Source organism: Carassius gibelio, chromosome A10 (genome assembly GCF_023724105.1).
Source record: "Carassius gibelio isolate Cgi1373 ecotype wild population from Czech Republic chromosome A10, carGib1.2-hapl.c, whole genome shotgun sequence".
Lineage (NCBI taxonomy): Eukaryota > Metazoa > Chordata > Actinopteri > Cypriniformes > Cyprinidae > Carassius > Carassius gibelio.
This window is the reverse complement of record NC_068380.1, coordinates 5,591,284-5,613,071: the sequence shown is the minus strand read 5'-3', so window position 1 is coordinate 5,613,071 and position 21,788 is coordinate 5,591,284. Positions and strand designations below refer to the sequence as shown.

At 37.1% G+C, this 21,788-nt stretch overlaps 2 protein-coding genes across 2 annotated transcripts; one reads left to right on the top strand and one right to left on the bottom strand.

Moving 5' to 3' along the window:
* The first annotated feature begins 6,026 nt into the window (after nt 1-6,026).
* LOC128020606 (trace amine-associated receptor 13c-like) lies at nt 6,027-7,028 on the top strand. The gene has a single exon (XM_052607227.1). It carries the CDS (start codon nt 6,027-6,029, stop codon nt 7,026-7,028), a length of 1,002 nt encoding a protein of 333 aa, XP_052463187.1.
* A 4,213-nt stretch (nt 7,029-11,241) lies between these two features.
* Nucleotides 11,242-12,237, bottom strand: LOC128020680 (trace amine-associated receptor 13c-like). The gene has a single exon (XM_052607284.1). The coding sequence runs from the start codon at nt 12,235-12,237 to the stop codon at nt 11,242-11,244; it is 996 nt and encodes a 331-aa protein (XP_052463244.1).
* Nucleotides 12,238-21,788: the final 9,551 nt, after the last annotated feature.

Here is a 21,788-nt window from a genome sequence, read left to right as displayed (position 1 = left end):
TACTATTCTGCCCTGGCAATGGTGTTCTAAACCAAAGACTGACAGATAGCTAACAGGAATAAAGCTTCATCACACGTTCTTCATTGTGCTTATGTGATGCACTTTACTTTACTGTAAAACTGAAAGAAACACAAAAATACAAATTACAAAATGATTTACAAAATAGCATGGACATTTTCACATTCACAAACATCTGTTTACAGAATTAAACAACAAAATAAACAACCGAATTATGTCTTTGAAGAAAAATGCGACTATGTAACCTTATTAGCATATTAGCTGTCAGATCACGCTATATTTCAGAATCAAACATCAATCTCTAAACGTCTTAATAACGACCAGCTTTTAATTAAATTAACACAACATTATTGCAGTTATTTTCAATATGAAATTTATAACTTACGGTCGTATCTACTCCAAGGATTAGACAGAATCTAAAACGCAGATCACAGAAAACGACTCTTCTTCTACTGTTTTACGAGCTTCCTGTTGCGTTCTACTGAGTATTGTAATAACGATTTTCACCACAAGGTGTCACAAATGAACTACTTATACAAACCAAAATGAAACTAAAGAAAGAACTAATACTGCACAGAACAGTTAAAATGTTTACAGTCTTTGTGGGAATTTACTATCATATGCACTAAGAGACAGACTAAACCAGTTTTCACTCCCTCCAGAAAATTTGTGGCAATATTTGCGGCTAATGTGAGTAAATTTTACCACCCTTTACCCTTTAACTGATTTGGACTTGTAGGGAGGAACAAACGTACACTGTAAATGAAAGGAAGCTATGTTGGACTAAATACGGCAATGCAGCTATTTCACCTCACTTGTCTTTTTTCATAATTTTTGGAAGTCATGGGTCTAAGTAAAATTGAAAACTTATGTATCATTAATTTAAATAGGTTACTTACCTTGAAATGTTTCAATTAACAGGCAGAAATTCTATTGTTGCAATTTTTCCTTCACAAAAAAGTCCATTGTCCAAAACATAAGTATAAACAAATTTAGTACAACACATTTAAAAACATGTTAATCAATCTAGCTTCATAAGAGAAACTGCTGTAATTATAGGGTATTCTAATAGATGCATAATAATATTCAATTTGAATAAACCATAAAAACACTTTTACTGTACAATTAGTTAGTGCTGGTGCGCTAAGACGAATATGGCTTCTGTTTTACGCTCCCCTCTTAAGGGTTAGTTGTAGGAGTAACATTATGTAAATTTGGTGCACTGCTATAAATTTCCGCTGAAAGAACAGATAACCTCACGACTGTGCGCTTTTCTTTCGTCTAGGTTTTGAACAGAAAATTGCAGGTTCATAAACGATTCTCACGGAGTCTGTTGTCTGTCGCATGACTGATGTGTGTGAGCTCAGCTTGCTCGAGCAGCTTCATTCACTGGTCAAATCCGTTCGGCTTTTCTAGCTTAATTCTAATGATTTCGTCAAACTTTCACATTTCACCAAACATTTTTATTAACTTTAAGTAATACTTGTCTAAAAAGTTTTGCAGATAATCTGTTCATGTAATGTTATTAATGCCAGCATTCATTTACAATCGATCTGATTCTCTGAGGTAAACAAACGGACTAAAGGGAATACAAACTTTTTTAACGTATGAAAAAATATATACATCATACGATTATATTAACAGTTACTTACCCTTCATAATCAGGCTGCAGCTGATGTCCACGCTGAGTCTCTGACTGGACCGTTAAAATATAAACAGAATAAAGCAGGAAACATATTTAACCCAACAGTTGGGTTACAACTAAAAATAACCCAACGACGAAAAAAAAATGACCAGACAAATTTTTAGATAACCCAACACATTGACCCAATATGTGTAACCCAGCGGTTAGGTTAAAAAAACAACCCAACGTTTTTTACTGTGTAGTAAAACTGAAATAGGCTATTACATTTCCAGGTCTTGTCTTTAATTTTTCATATATAATTTATCATAAATCATTAGGCCCTATCCAACTTTTTCCTCAACATGGAAGTAAGTCTATGGGTGAAACAGATGCTGCATCTGAAAACGCTATGGGAATGCCCTTCAGCTTGACCAGTTCTGAATAATATGTGAAATCAGTCTCATAAATGGGCGCGACGTCATAGGCTGGTGACATAGCAACCAGGAAGCTATAATACACATGAGGTGGAATAAATATCAGCTTCTAAGAATGAAGTGAACTCTGGCAGGGATGCTTGAAGTATGGCCTTGAGACGCAGCATCTCGTTCCCTTCGGGGAACCATGGTTACATTCATAACCTGGGATGTTCCCCTTCAGGAACTCGAGCTGTGTCCGAAAACACTATGGGAACAAAAATGCCCACGCTGCCGGACTTGCAAGTCCCTGCCTAGTGTGTATACAAGGAGTACAGCTAAGGCAAGAGAAAGAAGAGCCGTGAGTAGCTCGCAGATCTAAACCATACGATCTGATGAATGTGAGGGCATGGACCGTCCAGCTGCATTGCAGTTGTCCTGTATAGACACACCTGACAAGAAGGCCTTGGAGGCTGCCATACTTCAGTTCGAGTGAGCCTTGACTCCTAATGGTGAGGGAAGATCAGAGGACTCAAGGTTTTAGGATAGCATCCTGATCAACCACTTAGCATAAGCTTCTTCTGGCCGGAGGCCTTAGCCTCAGTGCACAGCAGAGGAAACATGTAACTAGAGGGTAGGCTGTACTGGCCACCACGTAGACCCTCAGGGTGGAGTGGGTCAACTCTGCAGAGAGAAGGGCCCGCAGGACCTCCAGAACTGTCCCAACTGGGCAAATAACTCGGTCAAACTGGCAGTCTTCGCACCAGGAGGTGAAAGGTTTCTACCTCAAGGCATACAGTTTTCCTCATGGAGGGAGTTCTGGATTGGAGGATGATCACAGCCACCCTTGGTGGTTGATATAAGAGACCACCGCTGTGTTTTTGTGCATCCATCGCTAGAAACACGCAGCGACAAGGAGCTCCATGCACTGGGCCCTGAGACAAGAACCAAGATCTCATCTAAATGTTTAAGCCACGTAGGACTTCCGCGTGACCTTGAGCATGCAATCAGGTTTCCCCTCAGGGAGAACCCCTTGGTCTTGAGCCACCACTGTAGGCGTCTCATTTACAGTAGGCTTTTAGTGTAAGCATGCTGAACTTCAGTCACCTGACTGAGCAGTTCAAAAGATGTAGATCTAAAACAGGACGCAACCCTTTATCCTTCCTCGGAATAGTGAAGTACATTACCAGAGCCTGCTCAGGGCCCACCAGGGTGGAAAAAGCCCAATTGAAATGAGGCAGAGGAAAACCAAACTGGATTCTGTGGCTTCTCACTACAGTGTGCAGGACCCACTGAGACATGTTTGGCAATTTCCATGCTGCTAAATTGTCTACTAAGAGAACCAGTCTCTCGAGACTGACCTCTGGTGTAATTAGAGCTGCTGGTTCATTGCCCTGAAGTGGTGAACCAGCAGGGGAAAGTTTAACTAGCTGCTATAGAGACCTCCTCGGAGGTCACGGGCATCTAAGCACCGCTACGTTTACAGGCAGTAACTGAGAGAAGCGCTCGCCGGAGACCGCTGCACCCTGAAACACGGGCAGGGTTGGCAGATCGATCTCCTGAGGGCACTGAGGAGAGACGGACACCGTTTAATGCGGTGCACACCGCTCGTCCCCAGAGGGGCCTGCCCTCCGAGGTCCTGAGCCACAGTATCAGGACTCTCAAAGCTGAAGTCTCCTGATAAAAATGATGGCCCTCAGACCCACGTCATCTGCTAGGAAGACTCGATTGACCAGAGCCTGCTCAGGGCAGTACCACATGTAGCAAGGATGCAGGATGCAGGTTCAGAACTGCTCAAAGCCTTCAGCCTGGGAGCATCACTCTGACTCTAGCCTCTGGGGAGTACGAGAAGTGACACCCCCAGAATGAGGAGCTTGAACAAGATAGGAACATGATACTCACATTTCACTGCTGGTTATACATGCTATATATAATTGTGTATGTGAGGAATAAGGAAGAGAGTTAAACATGTGTTCTTACTCAAATTTTATATCCCATGTGATCTTGTATATATAACTTCTCAAAGTGATCAGCCATTATATTCCTCAGAATTAAATGCCATCAATCAATCAGATGAGTAAATATGGTCTGGCTTGTGATACAATTCATATCGAAGTGATATAGGCTATCTAACTTCTCATAGTCAGATAAATGCCTTATTTAATTCCTCATTATTAAATGGAGCCAAAAAACCAAACGAGTAAACACAGTCTGGTGTGATAAAATTCACATTAAAACCGAAAATTATGTAGTACACGTGTTGCCTCGGCAGCACGCAAGTTGCTTAGTCACACAATATAAACAATATTAATCTCCTCGGAGATAAATAGATGCTTCACTAAGTTCACAGTCAGAGGCGTGGGCTTTCAAGCCTCAAAAACGAGTTCTAAATCTAGGGAATGCTGGTGGAGATAGGAAGAACCGTCTCCAACCTGTCTGCCAGATCTCGTGCAATCCCTGCGAACTTAGTCGCCGTCGTGCCTCAGCAACAGCTGGACAGGAATCGCAAGATTACAAGCACGAGAGCGGAGACGCACAATCAGTCCCCTTATTTTTCTTCTAGAGCCGACTGTGCATGCTACGCTCCTCATTAATGCTGCTCAATATAATATTAGTTCATAATATTGCTTGTGTAAAAGAAGGACCGGCACCGCGAGAAACGCTAGTGAAGGCTCCCTCCTCAAAGACAGCCTTCTGAGAGTGAAACAAAGCAGTAACAAACGGTCGCATCGCGGGCCATAAACTCCCTCGAGCACTGATTCTACTGGCTTCGCTCTCAAGCAGACAACATACTGCATGTGTCCCTACACCTATATATTATCAAGAGCAGGGAAAACACAACTGCCTGAACACTGCCTGCTTTAGCCCAAAAACTTCTCTGACAAAATGACAATAAGCTGAATGACAAAAAGCTGACGCTCGTTCCACCTCATGTGCTTTTATAGCTTCCTGGTCGCTACGTCACCCACATATGACACCCATTCCAGGCTGACTTTGCTGCAGCCTGGAATTGAACTACTGGTTTCGTCTGGTCAGAGGAGAACTGGCCCCCCAACTGAGCCTGGTTTCTCCCAAGGTTTTTTTCTCCATTCTGTCACCGATGGAGTTTCGGTTCCTTGCCGCTGTCGCTTCTGGCTTGCTTAGTTGGGGTCACTTCATCTACAGCGATATCATTGACTTGATTGCAAATAAATGCACAGACACTATTTAAACTGAACAGAGATGACATAACTGAATTCAATGATGAACTGCCTTTAACTATCATTTTGCATTATTGAGACACTGTTTTCCAAATGAATGTTGTTCAGTGCTTTGACGCTTTGAATGTATTTTGTTTAAAGCGCTATATAAATAAAGGTGATTGATTGATTGATTGATTGATTGATTTGACGTCACGCCCATTCATGAGACTGAATTCACATATTATTCAGAGCTGGTCATGCTGAAGGGCATTGCCATAGTGTTTTCGGATGCAGCTCGGGTACCTGAAGGGGAACGAGGAGAATAACAACATGCAGTAAAAGGTAAAACTGTTTGCAGTTCAAACCAGTGTGTTCTTAATTAAGAATAACAGTATTAATAATGACAATAACATATTAAAATGATATGATGGGACACATCAGCCGACAATATCAAACAGTAAAACAAACTGTTTTGTACATCTAAATATAGCTTGATGCAAATGAGACCGGAAGCCAGACCCATAGAATTTACAAATGGTAAGGCCCATTTTTACCTAAGGAAAAAGGTGGATATATTCCATGTATGCTTTCATGTAATATGAGTACTCTTCTTAAAATCTTTTTTTTTTTTCTTTTTTTTTTTTTTTATTAGATGGAGGGGGCAGGGGAGAATGTCATTACAGAATTTTAGACTGAGCCATAGATGGGTTGGCCAGTCTAATCAAGACACTATAAATTAAACGACAGTAAGGAGAGAAGAACAAACTCCTAAGAGGAGGAGACTCACTCATGGCCTATGAGACTGAGGATCACGAGACTCAATACTGCTTTCCTGGAATCAACTCATCATGTACCAAGGGAAAACGCTCCAGACATGAATACAATGTTTTATATGTGTTTTTCTCATTGCTGTCAGCATTAACTGTGTTTCTGAATCTGCTGGTGATCATCTCAATCTCTCACTTCAAGAAACTTCACACTCCAACCAACCTGATCATTCTCTCTCTTGCTGTTTCCGACATGCTTATTGGACTTATTGTCATACCTATAGAGGCCATCAAGTTGATTGAGACTTGCTGGTACTTCAGAGACACTTTCTGTAGTCTGTTTGTGTTAATCATAGGACTGGTCCTCCAAGCATCTCTCAGTAGTTCAGTTTTAATAGCCATTGATCGTTTTGTGGCTGTGTGTCACCCTTTACAGTACCCACAGAAAATATCCATGACTAGAATGTTAATTGTTATCTGTCTTTGCTGGTTTTTTTCTTTGGCTTATAATATTGCAATTGCAATAAGTTTCTCACACAGAGCAGATGTGTGTTATGGTGAATGTAACATCATGATTACATATGAGTGGAGAGTAAATGATTTAATATTCTGCTTCCTGTTTCCCTGTACCGTGATCATAACTTTATATTTAAGGATATTTTATGTTGCACAAAAGCAGGTGAAAGTCATAAACTCTCTAATGAAGAGAGGTAAATGTGTAATGGGAGGTTCAGTAAGGAGGAAATCTGAGACCAAAGCTGCTCTGACATTAGGAATCAATGTGGCAGTTCATCTGCTTTGCTGGATTCCATACTATATCTTGACTCTATCTGAAAACAGTGCAATACCGCCCACCATACTCTATTGTCTAGTATGGGTCTTATATGTTAACTCATGTCTGAATCCTCTTATCTATGCTTTATTTTACCCCTGGTTTAGAAAATCAATTAAATACATCTTAACTTTTAGAATATTTCAACCAGCATCCTCTCGGGTCGATATTTTTACAAATCATCATTCATGATATTTTTAACACTATTTGTGCTTCAAACCAATAAAGCAATCCCTAATGAAGTACACTATATATTGTCATTTAGAATGCATTTGAGATAATTTTTAAATAGACAATCCATAATAAAAATCCATAATAAATCTATGTCTCAAATAAATAAATGTATTGTTTACTTGAGTTCTTCTGCCTAACTGTGACATTTCAGCCAAAGGGAGAAATTTAAACAGCAACACTGCCTCACATGTTGTGTTAATAGTGTTATTAGAACATTAATTATTAACCAAAATTTTCACATTTCAATTTCTCTTGCTTCTTCTCAAAGCAAACCTGTAAATTTTTGTCAATTTGTCAGGAAACTTAATTATCATGTTTATATCCATTGTGCTATTTTATTTGAACAACTGGAGAATAAAATATTAAATTTAGTGTTAATTTGTTATGTCATGTTACCCACCATCACATAAAGTATTCATTTCAAAATGTCATTCTTCACAAGAATTTAATTCTAACCTTACAGCTGCTATAAGCAAGATTGGGTGTTCACTTGTAAAAGTGATGCATCTCAAATTGTTCACTGTGCATATTCATGGTTCAAAAGAAAGCAAGACTTTGGGTGAAACTTTGGAGAAGATTAGAGGTTTGCTGATTAGAACTGGGGATATTTCAAAAAGAGATTTAAAAGATGCTAAAATAACAATAAAAATTTGATTTAAAAAAAATGAGAAAGAATTGAAATATAACCTTCACGAGAAACACCTGAATACTGCACGTAATATTAATTCTGCATTAAAATCTTCTCAGGCCATCTGCTAAGAGGGCTTTTAATAAAGAGCAAAAAGAGCAAAAGAAAGAGCAAAAGAGATTACTAGATTCTAGTAAGTCAAGTCACCTTTATTTATATAGCGCTTTAAACAAAATACATTGTGTCAAAGCAACTGAACAACATTCATTAGGAAAACAGTGTGTCAATGATGCAAAATGACAGTTAAATGCAGGTCATTGAATTCAGTGATGTCATCTCTGTTCAGTTTAAATAGTGTCTGTGCATTTATTTGCAATCAAGTCAACGATATCGCTGTAAATGAAGTGACCCCAACTAAGCAAGCCAGAGGCGACAGCGGCAAGGAACCGAAACTCCATCGGTGACAGAATGGAGAAAAAAACCTTGGGAGAAACCCAGGAGAAAGTTCTCCTCTGACCAGACGAAACCAGTAGTTCAATTCCAGGCTGCAGCAAAGTCAGATTGTGCAGAAGAATCATCTGTTTCCTGCGGTCTTGTCCTGGTGGTCCTCTGAGACAAGGTCTTTACAGGGGATCTGTATCTGGGTCTCTAGATGTCCCGAGCTCTGCTGTCTTTTTAGGGCTGTAGAGGTCCTTTCTAGGTGCTGATCCACCATCTGGTCTAAAACTAAAACCTCTAGTAAAACTGGAATAGGCTATTAAATTTCCAGGACTTATCTTTAATTTTCTTAAAGCTTCACAGTATTTGTGGAACTATGTAGGGCACTATGAATTCAGTTAACATTTTTCCTATTTTTTATATTATATTTTTATATATAATTTATCATAAATCATCAGGCCCTATCCACCTTTGACCTCAATGTGGAAGTAAGTCTATGGCTGAGACTTCTGTTTCATTAGCTGCTATATGTTCATAATGAGGAGAATAACATTGAGCAGTAAATGGAAAAACTGTCTGCAGTACAAACCAGTGTGTTCTTAGTCAAGAATAACAGTATTAATAATGACAATAAACAGATTAAAATGATATGATAGGTCACATCAACTGTCAATATCAAGCAGCAAAATGAACTCTTTTGTACATCTAAATATAGCTTGATGCAAATGAGACTGGAAGCCAGACCCATAGAATTTACAAATGGTAGGGCCAATTTTTACGTCAGGAAAAAGGTGGATATATTCCATGTGTTTCTATATGCTTTCATCTAATATGAGTACTCTTCCTAAAATATTTTTTATTATTATTATTAGATGGAGGAGGCACGAGACAATGTCATTACAGAATTTTAGACTGAGCCATAGATGGGTTGGCCAGTCTAATCCAGACACTATAAATAAAAGGACAGTAAGGAAAGCAGAACAAACTCTCACACCTGGCCTATGAGACTGAAGTTCATGAGACTCAATATTGCTTTCCTGCCATCAACTCATCATGTATCAAGGGAAAATGCTCCAAACATAAATACAATGCTGTTTTTTTGGAGAAATTTTTTTTTGGAGTGTTTATAAATACCCTTGGATTGCTCCTATCAGCATCTCTCTGTAATTTAGTTTTAATTGCTGTCGATCGTTATGTGGCTGTGTGTTGTCCTTTACAGTACCCACAGAAAATAACCACCACTAAAACTTTAATGAGCATCATTCTCTGCTGGTTTTGTTTCCTTAGCTTACAACACTGCCATTGTAACTAACAACGGATATTTTGACACTTTTCACAAAACAGAAGTGTGCTATGGAGAGTGCCCTTATATGATGAGTATTGCCTGGAGAGCCAGTGACCTGATCTTGTCCTTTGCATCTCCCTGTATTGTGATGTTGCACAACAGCAAGTGAAAATTATAAATTTACTCTTAAAGGCTGGAAAAAGTATAATATATATATATGAAGAGTTCAGATGCAAAAGCCTCTAAATGCCATCTGAAATTTTCATCTAAATTTAGGATTTTTATCAAGCTCCTATGCTTAGGTTGAGTCATTTTACTTTAATTGCAATGTGCAGGTCCTTTTCCAGGCTATTAAAGTAAAATAACTGAACATAAATATAGGAGCCTGATAAAAATCAAAATTTTAGATGAAAATTTCAGATGGCATTTAGAGGCTTTTGCATCTGAACTCTTCATATATATATATATATATATATATATATATATATATATATATATATATATATATATATATATATATATATATATATATGGCACTTTTTTATGTGCATTTAATAGATTACACTACTTTCACATCACCATTTATTGATCAAATAACAATCTACAAAGGTGCAAAACGCATATTTGAGATTTGAGATATTTCCTGATATATTAAGCATGTTTGGAATTGTTTTAAATAAAAATAAATGAATAAATGAATAAAACAAGCCTATATCAGTGCTATCGTAGCTGCTGTATCACATGACAAATCCCCCCTCCCCCAGGAGTTCGCCACTCCTCCCCTGTGACAATGACCTCATCAGTTCCCACGACTTGTGTACTTTAGGTCCATTTAAATGAAAGTAAAGTAAATTGGCTAATATTTAAAGTCAGTAATTACAGCATCACCTATTTAAAAAAACTCTGAAACTCTGCTCTTCACAGCTTCTGTAATCTCTCTTCATAGCTTTGTGTTAAATAAGTTCAGAGGCACTAGTAGGAAAAGAGGAAACATGAAAGATGTGATAACTGTCCAATATCATCACATATCAGTCTCACAAATGTTTTGTAATTTCATCCATCATTTCCCTGTTGTCATCTCTTATTTAAGAAATTGTGACCACCCGTCCCACTAGGCCAGTGGCAAAAAAAATCCTCAGGGCTCAACGCTAAGTCTCTCACTTAAATCAAGATTATCTCTGAAAAACTACTTGAACTTAGCAAAAACAACTGCATTCTCTCTCAATTACTGCCATTTCTTAGAAGTCTTAGAACTGATTTAGCCTTTGCACAGCTAAGCAGGCCAAAACAAACTTTGTGATTAACTCTCTCTATTTATCAGCATAATTCTTAATGTCTACACATGATTTGTGTTTGCACCAGTTTTCCACTTTTGAGTTAATAAATTCTAAGACGTTTCTTTAGATGATAATGATTTGAAAGCCTCAGATCTATCACTGTGGTCTACAGTAATCATTAGACACTGTACCTAAACATTTCAAAACCACAAGGAAGATCACATTAGAATGCAAAATCTTCTTTTTGGAAACAAGTAAACTTTAGGCTATAATTCACCCAAAAATCTAAACTCTGACATCATGTAGTCAACTTTGTGTCATTTCAAACTGGTATCCATTTCTTTTGTGGAATAATATATATTTTAAAGAATGCTGAGATGTTTCTCAAAGTATGTTTCGTATTCCACGGAAGAAAGACAGTCAAAGAGTTGAAACAGTATGATGGTGAACAAATAATGATTTTCATTCCTGGGTGAACTATCTCTCTCTTATGTGTGCATTACATGTTTTACAGTCATGCAACAGCAAAATATTAGCATAAAATCATTTCTCTTGCATGAACAAATTTAAGTATTTTGATGAAGGTTCAAATATTTTCAGAGTCAAAATGTATTTTGTCGATATTCGAAACCATCTATAAAACATAGCATAAATAAGTGGATTCAAGCATGAATTCATGCATAAAATCCAGTACATTATATTAATTACAAGAGTGTCACCTGAGTCTTGCCCAAGCGTAAGAGCGGCTATGTAGTATGGTATCCAACAAAGAAGATAAACCATTACAACAACCCCTAAGGTTCTTGCAGCCTTTTTTTCCGATTTGACTTTTTTGTCTAAAAGTGAATTTATATGCTCAGCTTGATGTTTTGCTACAAAGCAGATTTTCATATATAAAGATATTATTAAACAACATGGAGTTACTAAAGTAACTATGACATCTGTTATGATATATCCCAACTTAATAATAAGCATACATTCTCCAATACATGTATGATTTTTCTCTGGATAGATTATAGACTCATACAAAAGAAAAAAAGAATATATGCAGTTAAATACCCAGTTTACAACAACAGAAAAAACTGCTTTGTTAGTATTGACCCTTGCTGGATATCGCAAAGGGTCAGTCACAGCAATGTAGCGATCCACAGATATAACAATCAAATTACCAAGAGACGCTGTAGTAACCACATAGAAAATAAAATGAAATATTGAGCAAAATATTTCACCAAAGAACCAACATGGTTCAATTAATTTGATGCCCTGTACTGGCGTAACAATCAGTCCCACAATAAGATCAGCCACTGCCAGAGAGAAGATCAGCACATTGGTTGGAGTGTGGAGCTGTTTGAAGTGAGCAATGGAGATGATCACCAGCAGGTTCAGAAACACAGTAAACACTGATACTGTAGAAATGAATATGTACATCATAATATACTCAGCTCCAGGTTTTACATTTTTGGTACAAGACAACTCGTTGTTCGGAAAGCAGTATTGGATTGTTTCATTGTCCGTGTTTGTCGCTCCCCAGTTAAGCATTTTGGCAATAGCTCAATCTTGAGTAGACTCAGTGCTTCATCAAAGAGCTATTCCAAATCTGTTCAAGGATGCTTGCCAGTTTGGCCTCCTGAAGCAAATCACGGACATGACTCAGTTTTATACTGCGACCACCCATTCAACATGACATCTGATTATTCACATTTAGACCCACCTACTGGTAAAATATTATGGATTAATCAGATTTAGTTTTAAATTACTGAAACGAATCAAATAATAATTTAATGAAAGAGTGCAATTCAGAACTTCTTTAACTGTTAAATTTTACACAAGGTATATTTCCTACATTCCACTCAAACAGTAGCTGCTTTTACATGGACACTACTAATCTGATCGTAATAGGACTAGAAGCACAATCAGAATAAAAAAAAGTCACATGTAAACATGTCAATCAGATTGAATTGGCCAGATCCAACTAAAATTTTGATCGGATTGTAAGGAGTGTTTTTTTCCTTTTGTAATGCTACTGTAATGAAAATCACAACATGGGCTCAGGAATAATTCCAGAAAACATTGTCAGTCAACACAATCCACCGTGCCATTCGCTGTTGCCGGCTAAAACTCTATAGGTCAAAAAAGAAGCCATATCTAAACATGATCCAGAAGCGCAGACGTTTTCTCTGGGCCAAGGCTAATTTAAAATGGACTGTGGCAAAGTGGAAAAATGTTCTGTGGTCAGACGAATCAAAATTTGAAGTCCTTTTTGGAAAACTGGGACGCCATTTCATCCAGACTAAAGAGGACAAGGACATCCCAAGTTGTTATCAGCTCTCAGTTCAGAAGCCTGCATCTCTGATTGTATGGGGTTGCATGAGTGCATGTGGCATGGGCAGCTTACACATCTGGAAAGGCACCATCAATGCTGAAAGGTATATCCAAGTTCTAGAACAACATATGCTCCCATCCAGATGTCGTCTCATTTCCAACATGACAATGCCAGACCACATACTGTATCAATTACAACATCATGGGTGCGTAGATGAAGGATCCGGGTACTGAAATGGACAGCGTGCAGTTCAGATCTTTCACCCATTGGAATTATAAATAAAGGAATCATAATAAGGAAAGAGGAAGATGCGACAAAGAAGACCTAAGACAGTTGAGCAACTAGAAGCCTGTATTAGACAAGAATGGGACAACATTCCTATTCCTAAACTTGAGCAACTTGTCTTCTCAGTCCCCAAATGTTTGCAAACTGTTATAAAACGAAGAGGGGAGGCCACACAGTGGTAAACATGTCCTTGTCCCAACTTTTTTGAGATGCCATGAAATTTTACCCTTAAAATTATACATTTTCTCAGTATAAACATTTGATATGTTATCTATGTTGTATTTTGAACAAAATATTGAAATTTGAAACTTCCACATCATTGCATCTGTTTTTATTCACAATTTGTACAGTGTCCCAACTTTTTTGGAATCGGGTTTGTACGTGCATTAGTGGTCATAATACAGGAATATCTAACTTCAGTACCTTGAAAAATATCAATATCAAAGTACCTGTGAACCGGAAGTTGCAACTGACTTTGTAATGTATTTCCAAGTGAAATGGCATAATGAATAAAGGGCAGGGTTTGTGGTGCACACTTCCACTCCACCTCTTGCTTATAGCAGATTCATGGTTGGATAGGAAGTGGTTAAGATTATCTGCTTGTATGATATTAAGTTTCACCGCTTTTGGGTCCTAACGCTCTACCAAACCCCCCAAGAAAACAACAAACTTTGTTAATATACACCCCCAATGTCATGAAAAATTATAACCCTAACCAAATTCTCTATACTGAAATCCCAGAAGGCCAGATAGTGATTAGGCTAAAATATTGTCGGAGACACTTTGAGCAAAGAGAATGTCATGTGCACAGCAAATTTTTAATTGCTTATCTTACATATGTAAAATTATTTAAATAGTTTTCATAAATGGCTGTTGAAATAGTATTTTCAAGTGAAATGATTTTAGGCTTGGACCCCGGAAACAGAAGTCCTTACAACATGACTTAACAAAAGGGATTTTCCCCAAGCAAATTGACATCATCAGAGCAAGAATGCCATTCTAGAACAGGAGCCGGCAGACCAGTTGTTTTCCAGTGTACTGACTTGCAAGCTTCAAGCTTGGACTAATGTCCACTAAAAAGTTAAGTAGGGTCATTTCTGATTTCATGCCGACTAATCATTTTCAATACCATTTGCAAATCTACCATATACTATATATCGCCATACAGATATATAAAAATGTAAATACGATTATTGGTTTTGCAACTGTCCGCCTTCCTCAGACACAACTGTAACAGAAGAACAGACCTTAAATGAGGACTGCTGATGAGAACGTGCTCTGGGGTTTGCAGCAGGGTGGTCTGAGGTTGAGCTCTGTAACCGGATGAGCTGGCACGATGCCACTTCAAGTGCATGCTGGGGTTGGATGATGAAATAATTTGCTGTGATCTTCTTTTTTTTTTTCAGTTGATTAATCTCGTACTGTTCTTAAATTATTCAGATTTTCTAGGTTGAGAGAGTAAAAAGACTTCCCAAACCTTGTCATCCAGCTCCCGCAGAAATGCGCTCCATCTCCTCAGCTCACCCTACACCGAGAACCTCCACATAACTCTGCAATGGCTCCTTCCGCCTGCCGAACCCTAAAGTCACCGCAGTCCTTCAAAGCTGGAAGGACCCCCCCCCCCCCCCCCCCCGAACCCCCCCAGTGTGGTGCAGCTGACACCGAAAACCAGATGCAGTTTGCATTCAGCGGATACTTTCCAAAATGGTTCTAGATGATGCAGAGGAGACAAATGGTTGAATAAAGTTTTTTTTTTTTTTTTTTTGCATGCACAGAGAACAGCGGTCACGGTGCAGGTTCCCAGTTTGTGTTCGTTATCGAACCGTTCCATGTATTTCCACTGTAGAAAAGTTTGTTCTGGGCCAAAACTGACTTCTTTCATATTTATCGACCAGTATACAGAAAACTACATCAGTATATCATTAACCACAGGCGTTTTTGTCTTAAGTGAACGTAAACCGATGAGAAAGAAAATGCTTCTACAGTATTTTTAGCGCTGCACGCGTTCGGTGTTGAAGAGACAGCAGCTTATAAATGTGCTGCCTGTCATTAATGTTAATCTAAGAACAATATAAAATCATTCACTGATCTTGACTGAATATATCTAATATATTTTGTTAATATATATTTTACTTCTGAAAAGAAAACTATGTAGTGTTTTTAAAATTTTAATAACAGTTTTTGTAACCGGCAGCCGTATCACCCTGGAGCCCAAGACCGGTTGCCCACTGAAGCTAAGCAGGGCTGAGCCTGGTCAGAAGCTGGATGGGAGACCTCCTGAGAAAACTAGGTTGCTGCTGGAAGAGGTGCTAGTGAGGCCAGCAGGGGGTGCTCACCCTGTGGTCTGTGTGGGTCCTAGCGCCCCAGTGTAGTGATGGGGACACTGTACTGTCAACAAGCACCGTCCTTCGGATGAGACGTTAAACCGAGGTCCTGACTCTCTGTGGTCAGTAAAAATCCCAGGATGTCTTTCGAAAAGAGTAGAGGTGTGACCTCGGCATCCTGGCTCAATCCGCCCATTGGCCTCGGACCATCATGGCCTCCTAACAATCCCCATATCTGCTGATTGGCTTCATCACTCTGTCTCCTCTCCACCAGTAAGCTGGTGTGGTGGGCGTTCTGGCGCAATATGGCTGCCGTCGCATCATCCAGGTGGATGCTGCACACTGGTGGTGGATGAGGAGATATCCCCTGACTATGTAAAGCGCTTTGAGTGCCTAGAAAAGCGCTATGTAAATGAAAGGAATTATTATTATTAATTAATTACCTGACCTGACATTTGGTTCAGTGTATTTATTTACGTCATTAATTGATTTGTTTCTATTTTATTACTGACTATTTACTTGTCTTTACTTGTCTTTAACACTTTAATATTTTTAATATTAATACAGAATAAATGTTTGACATAATCTTTTTTTTATATTGGATTTGTTTTCTTATTGGAATTTAAACTGATTGGAAGCGATAATCAGAATCGTGATCAGTAAAATTCAAACGATACCCATCTCTAGTCATAAGACTGTACAATCAGGTTGTTATTGTAGTCCGATGCCCTTTGTTTTCCATCTATAGGTTCATCATTAAAAATGACACTAAGCAACACTAAGCTAACTGCTAAATGTATTTACTTTATCTTTTTTTGGTCTGAACTACTAGTGTAAACATCCTAACTGGGAACTGAGACTGCAGCAACATGTATTTAAATGTCCATCTAACAGATACGCCAACAGTGGTGCTATAGAAATAAATAAAGAAACTTAAAGAATTTTTAGTTGTACCTGACATTATTGCCTTTTGTGTTCATGTACACATAAATTAAGTTCTCTCAGATATACCAAAGTAATTTAAATTATAAATTAAATTGTACAAGACAAACAAGTATTTTGGTGTAATGATGAGTAACCCACTCCCAATGGGAAGGGATCTGAGGTACAATCTCTACAACAGCTCTAGTTGCATCAGCTCCAATCAGTTTACATAACACCTTTGACTGTTAGGCTTTAACAGCATGTTTAATGAGACTATGGATGACAAATGTCTGTGACAAGTGCTAACAGACTCTCAAGAGAGATACACATTTTAACAAAAAACAGGCCATGGTAAAAGTGTTGATTGGTCAGAAAAGAGTTTGGAGAATTATTGCATCATAACACAGATGACACTAGAGACAAGGCTGAACTTTGACTCAGTCTTTGGATTTTTTTTTTCTCTCTAGACACTTTACATTGAAGGAGACATCATTATGGATGCCAAACATTTGTGTTAAGTGCTAATACTCCCTCTAGAGCATTACACGTTTGGTCAGATAACATGGTAATAATAAAAATAAAAGGTAAAAGTGCTGATTGGTCACAAGAGAATCGTTATGTCAGTAAAGTGCAGAGAACACAGAAAGACCAGGTTGACCTTTAACTTTCTTTTTCTTTTAACATGTAGCTTTATGATATAGAGTTTGACAGGAATACTCAAATGTTTGTCCTATTCTTCTTATATTTGATGAAGCCAATGATTACCTATCTAACCTACCTTCTTTTCTCTAGGCCTCTCATACACACAGCATTCAAAACATGGTTCCCATACCTAGCTACCTATGAAAATCAATGACTTTTCCATTATTTTCAATTTGAATGAAAAGGGTGTACATAAATGTGACAGAATGTCCAGTTCCAAATATATAAGATGAAATATATTTCATACGAATGAACAATATTATTAAAACGTTATCAGAATCAGCCCATAAAGGTGATTAAATACTAGTTATCAATGTCATGGCATAAAATCATGGGTCTGTTTTGATTTGAAGGTCAGAAGAAATAATAAAAAAAAAATTAACAACCATGACACTAATAAAATAAAACATTTATAAAAGTAAATTAAGCTGTCAGTAAATCTGACCCTAAATATTTTACAGTTGATCATGGAGCCATGCATTTTAACTTCATAGTAAATCAAGATTTTCCATGACTGTGGGAACCCTGACATTAAAAGTGAAGGGTGTATTTTCTCTGATGGTAAAATATTTCATCACAGTTATAAATATGGACCATAGATGTGTCTTTTTTTGTAGATTGGCTCATGTCCAATCGTGCCCTCGATGCACAATTCTGTTGAGCCTGCACTAAGGCGAGGTCCGCAGTAGACTTCTAACTGACAGTCAAAGCGGCATTACACCACAAAAGACTGGACTCAGAGGAAGACTGTGAGGGTTTAGAAGGCTATTTAGGACAGGGCCAAATATAAATTTGCCATTCATGGTATGCACTTTGAGTTTATGATGCTCTCAAAACATTGAAATGATTTTAGCCATGCCAATTCATAGTTCAAAAAGAAGAAATTATTATTATTCTTGCAATAACATTTTGCCCAGAAATTAAACACTTCACCTTGCAATATCTGAGGTGATAGTTCACCCAAAAAATTGTAAATAATTTCAAGGTTTTTTTTATTATTATTATTTTTTTTTTTTATCAAAATAGGATATTTGTAAGAATTACTTTTCATTTTATGGCAAAAAAAGAAATATTTTTCTAAATATCTTGTGTTCTGTTCCATAGTAGAATACAGACATAGCATAAATGATACCTGAAATTAATGAGTGATTAAACAATCCATTTGACTTTTTAAATTGCCTTTATTTATTGGCTTGCACAGGACTGGGTCATTCTCCTTCTTCAGAATTGCAGTCCTTCTTTAAAATCACTGAAACTTTCATTCTAAAGATCTCACGAAGTCCTTTTGCTGGAGACCCAAATGAGAGAAAATGATTACTAAATATATCAGAAACTCAAGCAGGAGTTCTTAAATGTTTACAAATACATAAACAGACAGGTTTTTAGTATAAACTGTTTAAAAGAGATTTGAAGGTGAAGGGTGTGTATATACTTTTTTCTGCCAAATATTCCTAAACCATTTAAACTATAAATTAAATTGTACAAGACAAACAAGTATTTTGTTGTAATGATGAGTAACCCACTCCCAATGGGAAGGGATCTCAGGTACAATCTCTACAACAGCTCTAGTTGCATCAGCTCCAATCAGTTTACATAACACCTTTGACTGTTAGGCTTTAACAGCTTGTTTAATGAGACTATGGATGACAAATGTCTGTGACAAGTGCTAACAGACTCTCAAGAGAGATACACATTTTAACAAAAAACAGGCCATGGTAAAAGTGTTGATTGGTCAGAAAAGAGTTCGGAGAATTATTGCATCTTAAGTCAAACACAGAAGACACTAGAGACAACGCTGAACTTTGACTCAGTCTTTTGACTTTTTTTTCTCTAGACACTTTACATTGAAGAAGGAGACATCATTATGGATGCCAAACATTTGTGATAAGTGCTAATAGTCTCTCTAGAGTATTACACATTTTGTCAGATAAATAACATGGTAATAATAAAAATAAAAAAAGTAAAAGTGCTGATTGGTCACAAGAGAGTCATTATGTCAGTAAAGTGCAGAGAACACAGAAAGACCAGGTTGACCTTTAACTTTCTTTTCCTTTTAACACATAGCTTTATGATAGAGATTAACAGGATTACTCAAATGTTCGTCCTTTTCTTCTTAGATATGATGAAGCAGACATACAAACATTAGTGTCCATAAATGATACCTGAATAAAAAAATTGGGGTGATTAAACAATTCATTTGACTTTTTAAATTGCCTTTACTTTATTTGTTGGCTTGCACAGGGCTGGATCATTCTCCAGAATTGCATTCCTACTTTAAAATCACTGAAGCTTTTGTTCTAAAGATCTCATGAAGGCCTGTTGCTGGAGACCCAAATGAGAGAAAATTATTAGAATCAGAAACTCAAGCAGGAGTTCTTCAACAAAAAGTCTTGCACAAAAGATAGTTCAGGACCCACTTTATATTAAGTGGCCTTAACTACTATGTACTTACATTTTCATTAATAATTTAGTACAATGTACTTATTGTGTACATAATGTTTTTACATTGTACTTATATATTTTTTTATAAATTACATGTAATTACATCAGTATTTAATTTTTTTGTAATTACATTTATAATTACACTGTTGACCCATACTTTACACCTTAACCCACCCTTAAACTTACCCATACCTCCAACCCTCTCCCTAACCTTACCCCTATCCCACCTCAATAGCAGCAAAAGTGTTTTACAATACAATATAAACACAATAAGTACATTGTACTTATTTTTTGATGTAAGTACATAGTAGTAAAGGCCACCTAATATAAAGTGGGACCACTTACACATTGTTATGCACACAAAAATGTTTTCTTATTTCCATTGCACTTTTAAACTGTCACACCATCCATGGAGCATGTGACAACTGCAACAAAGGCATTGTCAGATAAAACCACAACAACATAAAGGGTTCGATATGAATTCGCTGAATGACTTAAATGTTTACAAACACATAAACAGACAAGTTTATGTATAAGCTGTTTAAAAGAGATTTGTTTGTAAAACAGAAGACATTAGAGAACAAAGTTATATAAGTTTTAAAATGAGTTAAATTAATATGCCTTTGACAAAAACCATCAAGAATGCTGTCCTCGCGCTTGAGGGGAATAAACCTGTCGCGAGAGCTCCCCCTAAAGGCAGACTACATGTTCACTAATTAATTTGATCAACTTCAAAAAGACATTTTAAAAAGGCACTTCCTTCATATAACTGGCCTATAAAAAATATTTTATTCTACATATGGCAGGCCACCTTTCATTGGGTAAGATGAGGTCACATGATCAGTCAAATACTGGTGGTAAGCATGGAATAAATAAATCAGGAGTGACAGTAAGAGTCACACAGTTAGAAAGCAACTCTACAGAACATGATATAATCACATAAAAATGTAAAGTGTAAACAAATTTGCATTAAATACAAGTTTTACCCTTTATTATGGAGTTGATGTTCGGAGCACTTGATCAAGTCGGCAAAGATATATGAGTCTGTGACTCCATTATTAATTTCATGATCTTGAGATCAGAAAATCAACTTCTGCTTAGCACTAGCAAGACAAAATATTAACATAGAGGTAATGGAGCTTTCTCTCGAGCAGGCCCTAAATTGTGGAATGATCTCCGTCAATCTATTCGATCTGCCAATTCAATACCCATGTTCAGGCGGATAGGTATATCTCTGGCATTTTCTTGTGTTTAGCTTGTGACTTTGAAGCCCTTTGGGCCACGTGAGTTGTATTAAAGTGTGCTATATAAATAAATGAACAAAACAAACATTCATTTACTACTGAAGATTGCACTTCAGAATTTGGTTTGTAATTAATTAGATTTATTTATTTTATTATTCCCCAGATTTTAATCCGATTCAGCATCTAATGAAAGTGCTGGATCACATATACAATCCATGGAGCCTGAGCTCACAACTTGCAACTTAAACGATCTGCTGCCAGTGTCTAGGTGCCATATACCACATGACACATTCAGAGGTTTGGTGGAGTCCATGTCTACGGTCTAAACACACAGAGCTGTTTTGCAACTCAAGTGGGACGTACACGATATTAAACAAGTGGATTTAATCATGTGGCTGATTAGTGTAGCATCAATGTTATTTTATTTATTTTTTTATAAAAAAAAAATTCTGGTGGTAAAATACTTCTATCACTGTTATAAATATAGACTATCACGGTTAAAGAAAAAAAGAAGACCGACAGTGGAGTGTATGACCTCTACTGCAACAAGCCACCAGGAGGCGATCAAAGACTGCTTTTAAGCATGCTAATTTATAGCTCAGAAAACTAGAAACTTTGTTTATTTTTGCAATAACAGTGGCACAGAAATTACACAATTCGCCTCATAGTACTACATGTTACCATTCACCCAAAAATGTACATTCATGTCAAGCATTTTATTTTTCTGGAAATCAAAAGATATTTCTAAGAATTAATTTACATTTTATGAAAAAATAAATAAATAAAGAATATGCACAAAGACACACACTTTAAATACAAGTTTTTAAATAATTTTGTTCTTGAAAT